This window comes from Piliocolobus tephrosceles, chromosome 6, assembly GCF_002776525.5.
Source record: "Piliocolobus tephrosceles isolate RC106 chromosome 6, ASM277652v3, whole genome shotgun sequence".
Lineage (NCBI taxonomy): Eukaryota > Metazoa > Chordata > Mammalia > Primates > Cercopithecidae > Piliocolobus > Piliocolobus tephrosceles.
In genome coordinates, this window is record NC_045439.1 from 56,444,372 (window position 1) to 56,461,871 (window position 17,500).

At 43.0% G+C, this 17,500-nt stretch overlaps 1 protein-coding gene across 1 annotated transcript in view; it reads right to left on the reverse strand.

Annotated features, from left to right (window-relative positions):
• ABHD12B (abhydrolase domain containing 12B) overlaps window positions 1-17,500 on the reverse strand; it is a 33,321-nt gene that overhangs the window by 14,731 nt on the left and 1,090 nt on the right. The window contains exons 2-8 of the mRNA XM_023222604.3: window positions 12,664-12,791; window positions 11,670-11,772; window positions 9,948-10,067; window positions 6,587-6,617; window positions 2,589-2,634; window positions 2,353-2,482; window positions 1,574-1,611 (exon numbers count right to left, since the gene is read on the reverse strand). Of these exons, the coding sequence (XP_023078372.2) occupies window positions 1,574-1,611; window positions 2,353-2,482; window positions 2,589-2,634; window positions 6,587-6,617; window positions 9,948-10,067; window positions 11,670-11,772; window positions 12,664-12,791 (596 nt within the window). The remainder of the gene's footprint in view (window positions 1-1,573; window positions 1,612-2,352; window positions 2,483-2,588; window positions 2,635-6,586; window positions 6,618-9,947; window positions 10,068-11,669; window positions 11,773-12,663; window positions 12,792-17,500) is intronic.

A 17,500-nucleotide genomic window follows, 5' to 3' on the forward strand; every position in this document is an offset into this window, starting at 1 on the left:
GGAAGGAAGGAAGGAAGGAAGGAAGGAAGGAAGGAAGGAAGGAAGGAGAAAAGAAAGAAAGAAAAGTACTACAGGAAGACAGTGTTCTGAAGTCCATTGCTAAGAATGTGCCAGAGGTTGACTGGGTTGTTTTGGTCAACACTGCCTCTGAGAACAATTAGAAAAGGTATGGTTGGTTAAGGTATGTATACATACTTGTTTGAATGGATATTAGAGCTACTGGTCAGTGAGAAACTGCAGAACCAATACCAAAAGAGAGAAGTCTAGAGAGTTTCAGCTGCCTTTTCCCTCAACTCAGTTGAAAGTAATAGTTGTGGCTGAGAGGATCAGAAACGAGACAAAACTTTCAGCATTCTCACAAAATCCAAATGACAGAAATTAGAGTTCGGGATCTGACAAGAAAGAGGACCCCAGTACATTTCTCAGGTTTTTGGTTATGATCTCAAAGAACTACACTCTAGGAGTAATGTGAACTAGAAACAGACCTGCCATCATAAAGACTGAAGACCAGCTTCAGATCAGCTCAATCTCTGATTAGATTAAGGTGATCTGTCCCTACCATAACTGCCTTTCAGAGGAAGAGTAAATTATATCTGGAAGAAGATAATATCACTTCAAGCCTCAAATCATTTCTATGGTTTTCCATAAACCATGTGTAGCCCTTAATCAAAAATAGCCATACAAAGATGAGTAAAACACACACACACAAAAGCAGATAATTGTAATGTAAATATTTAAATTGTATGGCATTAGGGTAATGAATATTTGCATTTATATAGCATCTCTATATATGGAGTAAATTCTAATTTTAATTTTTTAAAAACGACTTGACCCTGTTCAAAGAGATTCTAATTCTTCAAATCAGCTATGGTCAAAGATTCTGATACAAACAGGTCACTTTGAGAAACCCTGACATAAATATTACTAAGAAGGACTGCAGAAAGCCAGTTCTGTGTATTATTTAATGATACACTATTTTTTATCCTGTAATTTAAATTAATATCATATCACCAGGAGGACTCTTTTTTGTTTGTTTGTTTGTTTGTTTGTTTGTTTTTGAGATGGATTCTTGCTAGAATGCAGTGGCGATCTCGGCTCACTGCAACTTCTGCCTCCTGGGTTCAAGCAATTCTCCTGCCTCCACCTCCCGAGTAGCTGGGATAACAGGCACCCACCACTGTGCCCAGCAAATTTTTGTATTTTTAGTGGAGACAGGGTTTCACCATTTTGGCCAGGCTGGTCTCGATCTCCTGACCTCGTGATCAGTCCGCCTCAGTCTCCCAAAGTTCTGGGATTACAGGCATGAGCCACCACACTGGCCAAGGAGGATTGTTTCAAAGGTGATTTTAACTTGTTCCTTCATGTTTATTTTTAACTGCAGAACCTGAAAACACAGCTATTATTTTATATTAAATGGAGATAAAAAAAAAGAAACTCCGTTGCACTGCCAGAAATCATCTAAAGTTGGGATGCTTTTGGTGTCTGTATGTTCAAAGTACACAATAGTCTCTTAACTGTTTTTACTTTCCCACCTTCAGATGGGAAATTATACCACTTAAGCATTTTATATTACCTTTTTCTTCTAACACTTTTGCAGCATTTGTTGCAACTCTGTAAAGCAATGAGAATTAGTACAAATGTTAAGCAATAACTTAACAGTATAAAATGCAACTTCTGATATGAACATCTGATAAAAGCTCTGGGCTCTCTGGTTAGAAAAATGCATATAGATACAAAATTTGCACACTATGTCAAAGGGTTCCACAGGCCCTATATTAAAGGTCATTTTCTTTCTTTCTTTTTTTGTGGGGAGACAGTCTCCCTCTGTCACCCTGGCTGGAGTGCAGTGGTATAATCTCAGCTCACTGCAACCTCCACCTCCCTGGGCTCAAGTGATCCTCCTGCCTCAGCTTCCTGAGTAGCTGGGATTACAGGCATACACCATCAAGCCCAGCTAATTCTTGGTACTTTTAGTAGAGACGGGGTTTGGCCATGTTGGCCAGGCTGGTCTCGAACTCCTGGCCTCAAGTGATCGGCCCACCTCAGCCTCCCAAAGTGCTAGAATTACAGGTGTGAGCCACCCCGTCTGGCCAAGGATCCTTTTCTTTAAAATCCTCAGAAAGACTTGGACTTCAATGTAATAGATAACCTTACAGCTGAAGGGACCTTCTGTTGTTTTACAAATGGCATGGTGAGATGGCAAGATCTTCAGCCACTTCTAGAGTGTGAAAGTTATCAGCAAAGAGTCCCTGTCTTCTGGCTCAGTGCCCCTTCCACTACTGACTGCTGCCTTTGATAGGACACTAAAGCCTCAAGGACCTGCCCAAGGACACATTTGCAGATCTCACTTACCCTGTACCCAGAGAGTGGCCCCAGAGACACACGGGAGTGATGCCACTTCTTGCCTTGGTCCACTCATAGACACGAATGGCATCCGTAGTCAGTCCCTCCTCTGTGGGCTTACCCGTAGAGTCCCCAAATCCTGGCAGCAAGAAAAGGCAAACACAGTATCACTGCCTTCAAAATGAGGGGTCATCAGAGGCTCCCCACTTATTGAAAAATCTTTGTATACCATTCTTAACACATACCTCTGTAGTCAACAGACAAGACATGAAAGCCACCATCACTCAGCACCTAGGTAACAAAGGAGCTGTTATCACTTTAATTAGAAGATGTAAACAGCAAAAGCTTCTCCTCCCTATATCCATCCATATCACATCACAAGGAGGGCTCTTTCAAAGGTAATTTTAACTTGTTCATTAGTATTTATTTTTTAACTGCAGAACCTAGAGAAACAGCTAGTATTTTATATTAGATGAAGATTAAAAAGAAAGTTTGTTGCACTGTCAGAAACTCTCCAAAGTTAGGATGCTCTAGGTATCTGTACGTTCAAAGCACACACACTAGTTTAACAGGTGGGGAAAGATGTATTTTTGAAGTCCGGTGTTTGACTTCCAACTTGAGACGCCAAGGCTCAGTGGGAGAGATGGAGAGCAGGAAGGCTGAGCAGGGTCAGACACCCAGGGTCTCATGCTGGCTCTGCCGCTTACCTGCTGTGTGACCTTGGCCAAGTTATTTAACATTTACATATGTAAATATTATTCTGAAAAGTGAGAAACAATAATAGTCACCTTTAGGTCTACGAATGTCTTTTTTTAAAAATTCCTTGAGAATAAGAACTCTACACACAGTTGTAGTAGAGACAATCAAAAAGTGGAAGCTATTTGTATTAAATATGAAAAAAGTTAATTTCAATAAAAAAATAAAGAGATCACTCTAATATATGAGACCACTGCCAAGCTTTTAGTAAGTAAAGAAGGAGAGACTATGAAAACATAATTTGTCATGAAATGAAATACAATGATTGTTGGGTGTGGTGGTGCAGGCCTGTAATCCCAGCTACCAGGGAGGCTGAGGCAGGAGAATCACTTGAACCTAGGAGGCTAAGGTTGCAGTGAGCAACCAAGATCGCACCACTGCATGCCAGCCTGGGCGACAGAGACTCTGTCTCAAAAAACAATAAATACATAAATAAATAAATAAGAAGAAATATAATGATAGATAAAGAGAGATAAAAAAGGACAAAATTTTACTGTGCTGACACTTTTGAAACTTTATTTAATCCTCACAACTGTACTGTAAAGTAGACATTATCCCCATTTTACAGTTAAACTGAGTCTTGTGGAGTTTAAGTAACTTATTTAAGATCATCCAATTCACTAGAATTAGAACCAAGATTCACTCCTGGGTCTTCCTCTGTCCAAATACTGTGCTTCTCCTACTGCATTTTAAATCCGGTGGCAAAACCTCATTAGGAACCTGTAAATACAAATTGAACTAATAATGAGGAGCTAAATGTAGCTTTTACATATCTGTTACATTCCCTCCAAAAAAGTTAGCCAAGGCACATGGCGGCTAAGCATCCAGGAAAATGGGAATATCCATGTGTGTTGCAGCATGTGTTGAAGGACCACTAGGCAACACAATCCAAGAACAATACCAGCAGCACACCCTACTCCTAAGAATTCACCTCTAGAAAAAAGACACTAAAGAAGAAAAAGCTAGGTGCTTATAGTTTTCTGAAACAATACTAGTTAAAACAAATGCAGGGAGCAAAAAAATCTTATATACAACAGCAGTAGAATAGTTAAGTAAACAATTGCTTATAAATATAACTGAGAATGATAAAGCCTTTAAACTGGATAACTATCATGACTGTGAAAACATGGAAGAATGTCTACAAAATAGTTTGAAGTAAAAGAGCACAACATAAAAGTGCATATAGATACAATCATAGTAACAAAAGCTTTTTATAAAGAGAAATAAAAACTAGGTGGGAATGCAAATAAATGAAAATAGCTGTATTAGTCTGTTGCCATGATGAATACATGAATGAACGAAAATTTAATAATGCAAATTTATTTTTTTTAATCTCCTCTCCAGAGGAGGGAAGGAAGGGCTAAGGAAGTTTGGTCCTGTTGGGGAATGATGACAGTGGCATTTGCTACCCACAGTCTGCCTGGGGGCAAAGTCCTGCCATACCAGCTGTTCTCCTCCCCTACCCATCCTAACTACCACAAGGATCACCTGTCTGCATTTCACACCCACAGCTCTTCTCCTTTCTGGGAACACTGAGACAGCTCTGAGTGGGAGGGGAAAAGCACGCACATTCTTTTTTTTTTTTTTTTTTTGAGACGGAGTCTCGCTCTGTCGCCCAGGCTGGAGTGCAGTGGCCAGATCTCAGCTCACTGCAAGCTCTGCCTCCCGGGTTCACGCCATTATCCTGCCTCAGCCTCCCGAGTAGCTGGGACTACAGGAGCCTGCCACCTCGCCCGGCTAGTTTTTTGTATTTTTTAGTAGAGACGGGGTTTCACCATGTTAGCCAGGATGGTCTCGATCTCCTGACCTCATGATCCGCCCATCTCGGCCTCCCAAAGTGCTGGGATTACAGGCTTGAGCCACTGCGCCCGGCCAAGCACGCACATTCTTATGGGCATCAGCTTTACCACATTCCATGTGGGGAATGCAAAGGGCAGGGTGCAGAGGGGAAAGCAAAACTAAAAATGAATAAACATGGTCCTCCTAGGTAACACTGCACCCAGCCCCCTGCTGCTCCACAAGGGGATGAGGGGAGGGGACAGGAGAGGAGCTTCCTGTCTGCAAAGGGGAGGGAGGATGAAGAAAGCACTGGAGATACTGGTACTGCCAGGATTCTGGGCCCCACTAATATTGTTTGACCAGGAAAGAACTCCAAGGTGGGAGCCAGCATGTGGGAGGAGAGACCAAGTCCCTGTGATCAACAGCCGGTCACCTGCAGCGGAGATTACCTAACCAGAGGGTGGAAGAGGATATACAGGCAGCTTGCTCAACCAGTTCTGAGGCAGATATGGCTAAGTGGAAAGCCTGCCATCTTCTGCATACCTGGAAACACAGGGGCTGTCCCAACAAGCCAGAGTCATGCAGCAGAGATTGAGGAGAGCAAGTGTGGCCACCATGCTACTCTACAAAGCCTTACATGGGCTGAAGCCAGGGTTTCAATGACTTTTTTTTCTTTTTTTGAGTCAGGGTCTCCTCACTCTGTCATTCAGGCTGCAGTGTGGTGGCACAATCCTAGCTTATTGCAGCCTCAAATTCCCAGTCTCGAGCAATCCTCTCACCTCAGCCTCCTGAGTAGCTGGAATTGCAGGCAAGTACCACCACATCCAGTGAATTTTAAATTTTTTTGTAGAGATAGGGTTTCATGAAGTTGAGACCTTGGTCTTGAACTCCCGGTCTCAGCCTCCCAAAGTGTTGGGATTACAGGCGTGAACCACTGCACCCAGCCTTGAATGACTTTTAAGAGCAGACATTCTGTGTCTTTAGCCTATAACCACTAGAAACTAAAAAGGTTGCTTCTTTTAAAAGGAGTGACCATTTTGCACCTTAATAATACTCTCTCAACCCATCCTCCAGCCCTCAGAGAAAGCAAATAAAAATGTCAGCCGGGTGAGGTGGCTCGCGCCTGTAATCCCAGCACTTTGGGAGGCCGAGGTGGGTGGATCACCTGAGGTCACGAGTTCGAGACCAGCCTGGCCAACATGGTGAAACCTTGTCTCTACTAAAAAATACAAAATTAGCCAGGCGTGGTGGTTGGCACCTGTAATTCCAGCTACTCTGGAGACTGAGGCAGGAGAATCACTTGAGCCTGGGAGGCGGAGGTTGCAGTAAGTGGAGATCACACCACTGCACTCCAGCCTGGGCAACAGAATCTCAAAAACAACAGCAACAACAACAAAACTCTCTCAACCCATCCCCCAGCCCTCAGAGAAAGCAAATAAAAATGTCTTCGCCTCCATTTGGCAATGAGATTATTAAGTTCACGAAGGTACTTTGGGACCTAGAGAAGCTCAGTTCTGTTTTGATCAGTGTAGGAGCAGAAGTCCACTGGTGGGACTTTGAGCCCCAGACACCACAACCCACCCTGACCAGTACCCTGGAGACCTCTCAAAACACAACCACACGGAGGGCCTAAGGAAAATCTCATGACTATCAAACAGCATTCATGAGGACTTATGAAATGGGTGCTTTGTGGCCTCTTCAGACATACCTTTACCAGCTTCAGTCTGTGAGAAGCTGCCCTGTGAAGGAAGTTTAAAAAAAAAGCAAGAATTAGGAATGATGTTGATAAGTTCAATAAAAATCACTGTCCTGCTGCTGGTATCTGATCTCACGCCTTTCTCTTTCAGGTTGGAGGAATAAATAACTAGGAGAAGGGGAAATGCTTTCTGGTGTCACAGCCAGCTCAGCTGTGTCAGGGTGAATGATCGATGGCTCCCCACTGGGCCGGCGTTCCTCTCGGTGAGGTCTGGCCAGATCTTTGTAGCGCTTCTCAATACAAGCATTTGATGAACTGCTGATAATCCACCTTTTTTCACTTCTACACAGTAAAACTTATTTCTAAGAATACTCGTAGAAGCTAAAGGAAAATAGTTTCCAGAAAGTGACTTTCAGAACTAGGGATGATGTCGTCAGGCTGCACTAGACTAAGATTTGCCTATACCCTGTCCACTCTGCCATTTAAGTGCAAGATGAAGTGAAGGGGAGAGGCTCACAGTCCTGTAGGCACCAAAATTATTTTTCCCCAAAAATGGTCTGCTTTATGTCAACCACATTAATAAGCAAGCGTCAAAGATCATTCAAAAGACAGAGAATTTTATTATGTCGCCATGCTAATGCAACCACAAATTCGATTTTATTTATTTTATTTTATTTTATTTTATTTTATTTTATTTTATTTTATTTTATTTTATTCTTGAGACAGAGTCTCACTCTGTCACCCAGGCTGAAATCCAGTGGCATGATCTTGGCTCACTGCAACCTCTGCCTCCCAGGTTCAAGCGATTCTCCTGCCTCAGCCTCCCAAGTAGCTGAGATTACAGGTGCCTACCACCATGCCTGGCTAATTTTTGTATTTTTAGTAGAGACGGGGTTTCACCATCTTGGCCAGGTTGGTCTTGAACTGCTGACCTCGTAATCCACTCGCCTTGGCCTCCCAAAGTGCTGGGATTACAGGCGTCAGCCACCGTGCCCGGCTCACAAATTCGATTTTATTACGATGAAGTACAAGGTTCTTTCCAGAAGTTTTAAATTTAATTGTATTGTAGATGTTATTTTAAGTTTGTGAATAAGAAGTTAGTAGTTGTAGTCTTTATTGTGACTGAGGTTTCTGTGTAATGTTAGTCAGAATAAGATTGGACCTGTATTTTCAGGAAGAAGACTGATGGTCTTTGTGACCTGTTTCTTTTTTTTTTTTTTTTTTTAGAAATTAATAAAATTTATTTTTAAAACAGTTTTAGGTTCACCACAAAATTGAACACAAAATGCAGAGTTCCCATGTAACCCCTGTCCTCACTCACACACAACCTTCTCTCCCTATAAACATCCAAAGCACCACAGTGGGACACTTGTTCCAATCAGTTAACCTACATGGATACATTATTATCATCCAAATTGCCTAGTTTACGTTGGGGTTCACTCTTGGTGTTGGATATTCTATGGATTTTGACCAATGTATAATGACATGTATCCACCATTGTAGTGTCATCCAGAAGATTTCCACTGCCCTAGAAATCCTCTGTGCTCTGCCTATTCCTTCCTCCCTAACCCGCCAAGCCCTGGCAACTACTCATCAAAAGGCAGAGAATTCTTAAAAGTCATTTATTTGAGTTCTATCTTAGAGCCATTACATTGGCTCTAAGATAGAATGTATGTATATATATGTATATGTCATGTATGTGTGTATATGTAATGTATATGTAATGTATGTATGTATATGTAATGGAGCCTTTTGAACTTCTAGTTAAGGCTATGAACCCATTTCCCAAGAAAAAATGTACCCATACTTCAAATTTTATGTACAATTGTGGAGAGGCGTTCATGGGCCTTCTGGGGCTTCCATGGATCTCAAGTCTAGAGCCACTGTTTTTGATGCCTCGACAGGTTCCCTGTAATCTCCTATTTGAGGAGAGTACTGTCTGGTACTCCTTACTTGGAGCTCAGGACTGCAGATAGAAAGCTGATATTTCTGGACAGAGAACAAAAGCAAGCTGTGTCTGATCCCAGAGCCAGGAAATCTGGGCTCATTGAGGGCACTTATGGATTTACACAGAGGGGCAGACATGCTGTGTGGTCCACAAGGTCCTTTAAATAAATACATTGTAACATCATGCCCAAGTTTACAAAATCAATACAAAGTTAAACTATGTAAAAATGCTGGGTTTCCGGCCTGGCGCGGTGGCTCATGCCTGTAATCCCAGCACTTTGGGAGGCCGAGGCAGGCGGATCATGAGGACAGGAGATCAAAACCATCCTGGCTAACATAGCGAAACCCCATCTCTATTAAAAATACAAAAAATTAGCCCAGCATGGTGGTGGGCACCTCCAGCGTAGTCCCAGCCACTTAGGAGGCTGAGGTAGGAGAATGGTGTGAACCCGGGAAGCGGAGCTTGCCGTGAGCCAAGATTGTGCCACTGCACTCCAGCCTGGGTGACAGAGTGAGACTCTGTCTCAAAAAAAAAAAAAAAAAAAAATTGCTGGGTTTCACAGGAAATTTCAGTAAATGTGGCTCTAAAATGTATACATCAAGAAAGTCTCTTGAGAAAAGGCGAGTCTTGAGAAAGGCGAGTCACCTGCCAGAAAAAGACGAGGAGGAAGGGAGTCACAGGCAGGTGCTCCTCCCCACGTGGAGGAGATCTGTGGGTTTCTGAGGCACATCGCCCCTGCCCCAAGCTGAAGGGGCACAGTCACAGCGGGTGATCATCACCCAGCATAATTACACAGGCCCAGAAGGGCTCTGACAGCACATCAAAGGCGAGCCAGGCTCCTGGGAGATGTTCTTTATTACAAAGCGAGGTTGGGACTACAGAGAATGGGCTGAGGTATGGCTATTCTAGATTAGAATTAGTCAGACGGTCCCCAGTACCTGCGGTCAGAATTCCATGTGAACTCTCTTAAGGAGTCATATTTTCAGCTAGTAACATTAAAGTTAAATAAAGGACTCTCCCCTGTAGTGATCTGAAAAATCTCTGATCTGGAGATGGCTCTTCCTCTCCCCCATAATGCGTGCCTATTCCCTTTCCCGTCATTCATGGGTTAAATCCATCATTTCAGACACTCTAGGGAGCAAAAGAATCATCACTTTCTTTGAAATCAACATCCAACTTTTGGAAGAGTTATTCTTTTCTCCTTCTTAGTTAGGGATCCACATTATTCTATATATAGAACAATCTTTTCAAGCGAAGCTTATTGCCAGAACACCCTCAGATTTCAACAAAGGAAAAGAAATATGTGAAGGCATGCCTACAGAGTTAAAAACAGAGCCCTGTCCTTCTTCATTCCCCTGTGGGGCTGAAATGCACTCAATCTCTTGAAAAAAAAAAAAAAAAAAATACGTAAGCAGAGCCACTGACCTGTGTTCTGCACTGCCATGAAGATAAACAATGATTGGGTTCCCATCGCAAAGGGCTGCTTCGTACCAGCAACGGTCCTTCCCTTTGGCATCTTCCTCCCGGCAGCTGGGGACTGTGTGCCTGAAGAGCAAGGGAGGTTTAAACAAATGTAGAAAGAGGAATTATCCATCCTTGCCAAAGGCTGAAACTCTCCTTATGATATATATACATATATTTTAAATTTTTGTCTGAGAAATATATGCACATGGTAAAAATAAAAATCGAACACCACAAAATGTCCTATGATGAGAACCACTACTGCCCTACCCCATGTCCCCATGCACAGAGACGCCGTTTAATGATTTACTGTTTTAGTTCTTCTGACTTCTGCACCTGCTAATTTTCCAAGACTGCTGTTCTTAGGTACATTGAACTTGTTTTTTAAGAAAGGGAAACAAGTAAAAGATAATAGATATTTACCATCTGCCATGAGTTTGGCTGAAGAGACAAGTAGGAAATAATTTAAAGAGAAACCAGTTTACGTAAGAGAAAAGAACTAAAACACTGAACCATTTTGCTCCAGAAACCAAGTAACCTTGTGATTTTAAAAGTCTGCGTGAGTTCCATTTTCTCCACTTTGTTAAACCAACGAATGCTGCAAATGTGAACACTGCCATATGACATGTCACCATGGGCTGTGGAGAACTGGCTAAGGGTGACACATTTTCTGTCCTCTCCATCATCTAAGGGCAGAAAGTCTGCTATCATCCCCAGGGCCTCTGTACTCAGAATATAGGCACTGCTGCCTGCTGGATGAGCTGATCTTGATGAGATAGCTGACTCACCAAACCAAGGACCAGTGGGGCGAAAGCAAAGAATAAAATGATTTCTAAATTCCAACACTATTGGATGAACTGTACCCTGCAGAATAGGAAGAAGTTATGTGTTGGTTCCTAAACATTTTATGATCAAAGGTTTGAACTCAGGGAGATGAAATAGAAAACAGATCACTGGAAACTTGGCAGCCAAGAATGAGCATTACAACTAAACAGAAGAAATGTTAAGGTTAGCATTGTAAGACAATAGAATGTTCATGACCTCATCTGACATATTTACTGAATGTCCTTTATGTGCCAAGCATTGTCCTAAGCAATGAAAACCCATCAACAAAGTCTATCACCTGCTGAAGTTATAGTCTTGTAAGGAAGACAAATATTAACCAAATCATCACACAAACATTTATTTCATGACAATGGGAATAATTGTCAAAAGGGACAAGCATGGGTGGCCATGACAGCACATACCTAAAATGGGCAGTGAGGAAAGGCTTTCCTGAAAATTACCAACTGAAGTAAGATCCAATAGATGAGTAGACAGCTAGCAAGGCAAGAAGAGGGAAGGCAGGGAGCTGAGAAATAGAAGGAAGCCTTGAGGGCAGAGCGTATCCTGGGAGGGCAGTGCGTCTGGACTTGAGGGCATGAAGGCAAAGGTGGTATGGAATAAGGCAGAAGGGGTGGGTGAGGCCAGAAGCCAAGGCAACACTTAAAAGTCTATACTCCAAAGCAAAATTTTTAGAAAGCAAAATCAAGCAAATCAACAGAAGAGGAAGGTGTAGAAAACAGCCTCCAGGTACCTCCAGGAGCACTGACCTGTCCATGGGCAGGGAACACAGCACTGCTCCTCTGCGTCCTAACAGGAAAACCTGTCCCATCAAGCAACCCAGTGTCCCATCCGTGCACTCACCAGATCCCTAGCATCACCCCAGGTTCAACTCTCAGGTAGAAGTTCACTGTGTGAGGAATCTTTAACTCTGGTTTCTTTAAATCCACAAGAAATGGGGCTTTGACTGGAAAGTAAAAAATCATTATCAACTCCAAGAATCAGATTCCATGCCTTTTAATCACAATCAAAGAAAGGAATTAGCCTACATAGGTTAACAGGCTTCTAAGTTGCAAGCGACTATACTAAACTCCTAGCAGAGTATTTTATTTTATTAACTAGGACTAGCCTGCAGAAGAGGGGCAAAAAACAAAAACCTAAAAGCTAGATTTTAAAATAGCATCAGTGTGGTAGCTCACAATACAGAAACAGAGTTATTCAATCCTTATCCTTGTCTCTGGCTAAAAGCAGAGGAGACCATTCCCCTAAGAAGGTTAAAAGGCCTAGAAGAAAAATTAATAAGTATTCTGATACTTCAGTGAAACGTAATCATCAGTCAACAGGCAAGAAATGTCCAGAATTCACACACACCAGGAGGCAAGTAGGTGAGAACTAGAAGGACTGTGTTAAATAGACTAACACATAGCTCAGCAGGGAAAAAAAATAAATAAACAGGAAAAATCGATTCCTTACATCAGCACCATTCTCTCTCTCTCTCTCTCTCTCTCATCTTTAAGGGATGCAGATAAGAAGCGGAAGGGGAAAGGCAGAGAATACAGTAAGCAGTTAGGTATCCATATTAACAACGAATTAATTTGAAATCAGCTCTTGAATGGAACCCTCACCCACAAGGGCATGCATCTCTCTTTACTTCCAGCCGTTTGCAGGGATTCCTGCTACACTTGCTACATTTAATATTGACACTCAAAGTCAATATTAAGTAAGTTTCAGACCATTTCAGTCTAGCCACAATTTTACAGCTGACATGTCTTTTCACTATGTCACAACTTTAAGGATAGTGAGGTCTTTATTTGGGAAAATATATATATAGGCAAATTTATGGAAGGTCCATACTTACAAAAATTAAAATAAATTAACATGTCTATCAGAGGAGGGAAAATATGTTCTTTTAAGGATTTACTAGTAAAACTGTCACACAGAGCAGCAATTTTTCGTCCAAGCGTTGAACAGGAATGTGGAAAAGATCTGCAAGATATTGGGAAACACACAAGGTTTTCGAAATTAATCCGTTTGTCTTGGTTTTTTCTTTTTCTTTTTCTTTCGCTTTCTTTTTTTTTTTTCTTTTTTTGGAGAGAGTTTTGCTCTTGTTGCCCAGGCTGCAATACAATGGCATGATCTCAGCTCACTGCAACCTCTGCCTCTCAGGTTCAAGCAATTCTCCTGCCTGAGCCTACCGAGTAGCTGGCATTACAGGCACCCGCCATCAGGCCTAGCTAATTGTTGTAGTAGAGACAGGGTATCACCATGTTGGCCAGGCTGGTCTCAAACTCCTGACCTCAGGTGATCTGCCCCCAAATTTCAGAGACTAACAGTGGGAATTCCAGGTCAGTTGGCATTTAAGAAGGTCTTTTTACACAATGACATGGCATTATCTATAGGGCAGGTCAAGACTGGGACTAAGGGGAAACCAGGTAAGGAGAGCAATAAGGCAGGGCCTCAACCAGTAGCTGAAAAAGCCAGGACATGGCAGGGACAGGAGGGGAAGGGAGATGTTTGCACCACAGCCAGGTTTGGTCCCTTACTGTAGCCCCATAGAAGGCTGAGGCTGGACCCCAAAGTCACCAGTAAACAGGATTCAGACAGTTTAACAGCTGCCACAGTTTTTAATTATATCACAATTCTGCACTATATGTGTTAGCTATTCTTATCATTAGTCTCAGGCAGTGGGGGAATAATCCTTAGATCCTCTATATTCTGGCTGCATCTTAGGAGAAATGAACCAGTGTTAGAAGACCCCACTTCTGAAATGAGGTCCCTGGAAGAGAAGGATCCATGAGGCACAGGGCTGGACCTTGGTCAAGGAGTGGGATGGGTGCATGCACATCTTGCCTACGCTATTGTTCCCTGTGACACAAACCACCCAATCAGGAGCTGTCAGCACACAAGTGACGATTTGTCCATGAGGAGTCACTAAGGACACCTCTGTCTCAAGCCACCTCTCTTGTGAGGGTCTTAGAGAAATGAGGGATACAGGAGGTCAATGTCATCACCTCCTGCTTCCAGTTTTTGCCCACATTAGCCATTAAGTAAGTCCCTTTCCATGTCGTGAGAGGTCATTGTTAAGACTGTTTAACATAATCAAATGGTAAGGTCGAGAGGCTAGAAAGCATTTTTGATAAATTGTCTCCCCCTGCCCTGATTTCTTTGCTAGACCAGAGGTATTTTTGGAAGATAATTATTACCCTTGCTTTGCAAATGAGACTGGAAAGTTAACTAATCTTTCCAAGGTCACAAGCCAATGAATGGCAGAGCCGCACATACCCAGGTCTGTCTGATCCCATAGTCCTATAAGGATCTCCAGGATGTCACAGTCCTGGTGACATCCATGTAAGCAGAAATGAACCCCAGGAACAAGGCTGACCTCTGGCAAAATTCTGCTGGTAGACAATCTTGTTTTAAGATCTCTTTCTGCCCCTTAGCCCTCTCAGGGTCTGGTCCTTTCTTTTTTCCTCCTTCCTGCTCCTGTATTCTCAGGAGCCCTCTGATAACAAAGTCATCAAAGAAAGACCTCTCTAAAAAAATTAACTCCCCCAAAGTGTTAATGAATTAAAAATCAGAGCACTTATATGTGTTTGGAAGAGACACAAAGAGAGAAGATAATGAATCTCTGATGAATTTCCAGCAGTTCTGCAAGAAGTGGAAAATATATGTGGGCTAAGGGTAATGGATAGATTTTTCAAATACATCATACACAGGCAATTGCCTACTCATAAAATCAGAAAGAAAGAAATGAAAATGATTGTTTCATAATACCTTAAAATAGCACCCTACCACCCCCGCCATGAAGGCGGCAGGAAGGAGAGGACATTGTTGTTCTGATTTTAGAGATAAGAAATCAAAACCCAGAGAAGCCACTTTGAGCCACAGATCAAGCCCAAATGGACAGAATTGAACCCAAGGCTGAACTGTGCCTCCTTCCAGCGGCTTGCTCCTGCTGGCTTCCCTCTAAGCTCCCCTCACTCACCTCCACCCTGCCTGTTAGTCTCCCACTAAGCTGTCTTTTGAAGGTAGGCAGGGTAGTCTCCCGCTAAGTTATGTTTTGAAGGTCTGCTTGGGAAGCAGAGGCAGTAGAGGGAAATGTGTGTCTGTTTTTAAGGAATAATTCATGCAGAATTCCTCTCTCAAATAGCTCGAGGCACTTCTCTGAGATGCACTGCGGGAAGAGAACAGAGTGACCAGATCCTCCAAGCATCAATAATGCAAAGCAGCTTCTTTTAACTAAGGGGTTGTCAATTTGACTTCCCCTAGATCAGTAGGGGATCAAAAGTCACCAGTGGCTAATAGACCTTATTTGAGCAGAGGATGCAGTTTCAGCCCAATCCCCACTAACGGCCAGCCACATCAAACGGCCACCTTGGTGCTTTGGTGTTCTTTCGCTTGACCTTTGATCAGCTGCAGCTGTAACCGCACAGTGTCCCGCAGGGGCCTCAGAACCTAACTGTATGATTCTTACTGGTGGAAGCTGGTGGAGTCTGAGCTGCTACGGGGTGAATCACTCATGATCAGAGGTTTCTGCAAACCAACTTTGGGAAGCCCAAATCTAACCACATTTACTGTTTCAAATATTAAGACATGTACCTTCAACCTATGTGCCAATTCATTCAGTCGACATTTGTTTGTCACCAACCACCAGGAGACATCCTCCCAACCAAATACCCTCTTCCGTCATGGCCACAGAAGTATCTCTTTCTTGTCAAAGTCTCCTGGAGACATCATCCCCTGGTGACCCCTCCCTCTTGCCTTTCCTCCCACAAATAATAACGGGGCCTCGGCTGGCCTTGAATTGTTCTCTGACGGCTTTCCCAGTATTAGCCCTATCTTCCCCACTCCATCAGGCCACAGAGAGCAAGAACAACATGGCATACAATGCTTCCTTTACACTTCACTCTGTCCAGCCCAGGGCTGAGCTCAGTAAATATTTATTGACGCGTAGGTTGAAAATGGAAAGAAAGTGCATTTATTTTGTAAGGGAAACGGAAGCAACATTTATTGGTAGCTTTAGAGGAAAGAGGAAGGACTTCATTTTCTTTTTTTTTTACTTAGAATTGCAAATGAATCAATGTAAGCTCCACAGAGCAAGGACTTTTGTCTGTTTTATTTACTGCTGTGTGACCAAGACTAGAATAGTGTCCAATAGATCATAAAGAGCCAACACTGTGGAAAGAATGAATACATTTATCAGCCTACTCATGGACATTTCCTGAGCACTATCTAGGATTGTAATGACTTGGGGTGGAATGGGGGGAAATGAGGAGGAAAATAAACCTTTGGTTACCCCCAGCTTCCTTCTGGAGCACGTTTTCCACTTTTGTTTTTATTATTATTATTGTTTTTTTTTTTTTTAGATGGAGTCTCGCTCTGTCACCCAGGCTGGAGTACGGTGGTATGATCTTGGCTCACTCCAACCTCCGCCTCCCACGTTCAAGCAATTCTCCTGCCTCCAGAGTAGCTGGGACTAGAGGTGTGTTCCACCATGCCTGGCTAATTTTTTGTATTTTTAGTAGAGATGGGGTTTCACTGTGTTAGCCAGGATGGTCTCGATCTCCTGACCTCGTGATCCGCCCACATTGGCCTCCAAAAGTGCTGGGATTACAAGCATGAGCCACCACACCTGGCCCCATTTTTCTAATTTAAAGAAAACCAGTTGTAAGGTGGAGACTTACTCTCCTTGGCCCATCCACCTTAAGCAGCAACTGGATTTGATAAAAATTTTTATAATATAAATAACTAGATTCCCAAGGCATTAAAAAAATGGCCATTGAAAAAAATCATATAACAAAATATTCTTCTTAGGTCTCACAACGCATCCCACTAGTTCCCGGGCCATGATCAGGGCCAGGGGCATGACAAGTCCTCCATGAAGGTTTGCTCATCTAAACGAACCCGGCTCCAAGAATCAAAGAGGACTTGGGATGGTGGAAATGGGTCTGGGCCTCAGCCTCAGCATATCTTACATTGGACCAATAATCTTCTGCTCAGATGAAGACATGCGCTAGTATTTTATTCTTTCAGGAAGTGTCTCTTGAGACTTTTTTCACCAGTTAGTAAGGCAAGTAATAGATAGTCCCCAACTCCCCATCTCCCACTCCATTATCAACAAAGTGGGTTACTCTCTATGAGTGTGAAGTGCGACTTTGATTCTCTGCCTAATAAATGCCATTTACTGCCAAATAAATGTTAAATAATGAGCCATCAATTCCACAGAGATCGTCAAAGTGAGAAACATTAGATGTCAACTTTCCCAGAATCCCCATCTCTGGGAGAGAAGTCCTGTTAATATGCAGTTTGACAAGTGCAATCAGGACATTCTGCCAGGTGTTCAGAGCCAACACAGAGCTGGAAGGCATGGGTTCTAGGTGACTGGGCCCCTGCAGAGCTGCCAGCACTCTGTTGTCTGCAACAAGAATAAAAAGGAATAGAAGAGAAAAGAGACCAGGTGCAGTGGTTCACACCTGTAATCCCAACACTTTGGGGTGCCAAGGCAGGTGGAACCTGTGAGCTCCAGGAGTTTGAGACCAACCTGGGCAATGCAGTGAAAACCTGTATCTACAAAAAATACAAAAATTAGCTCGGTGTGGTAGCGGGCACCTGTAGTCCCAGCTACTGGGGAGGCTGACCTGGGAGGATCGCTTAAGCCCTGGGAATGAGCCAAGATTGTGCCACTGCACTCCAGC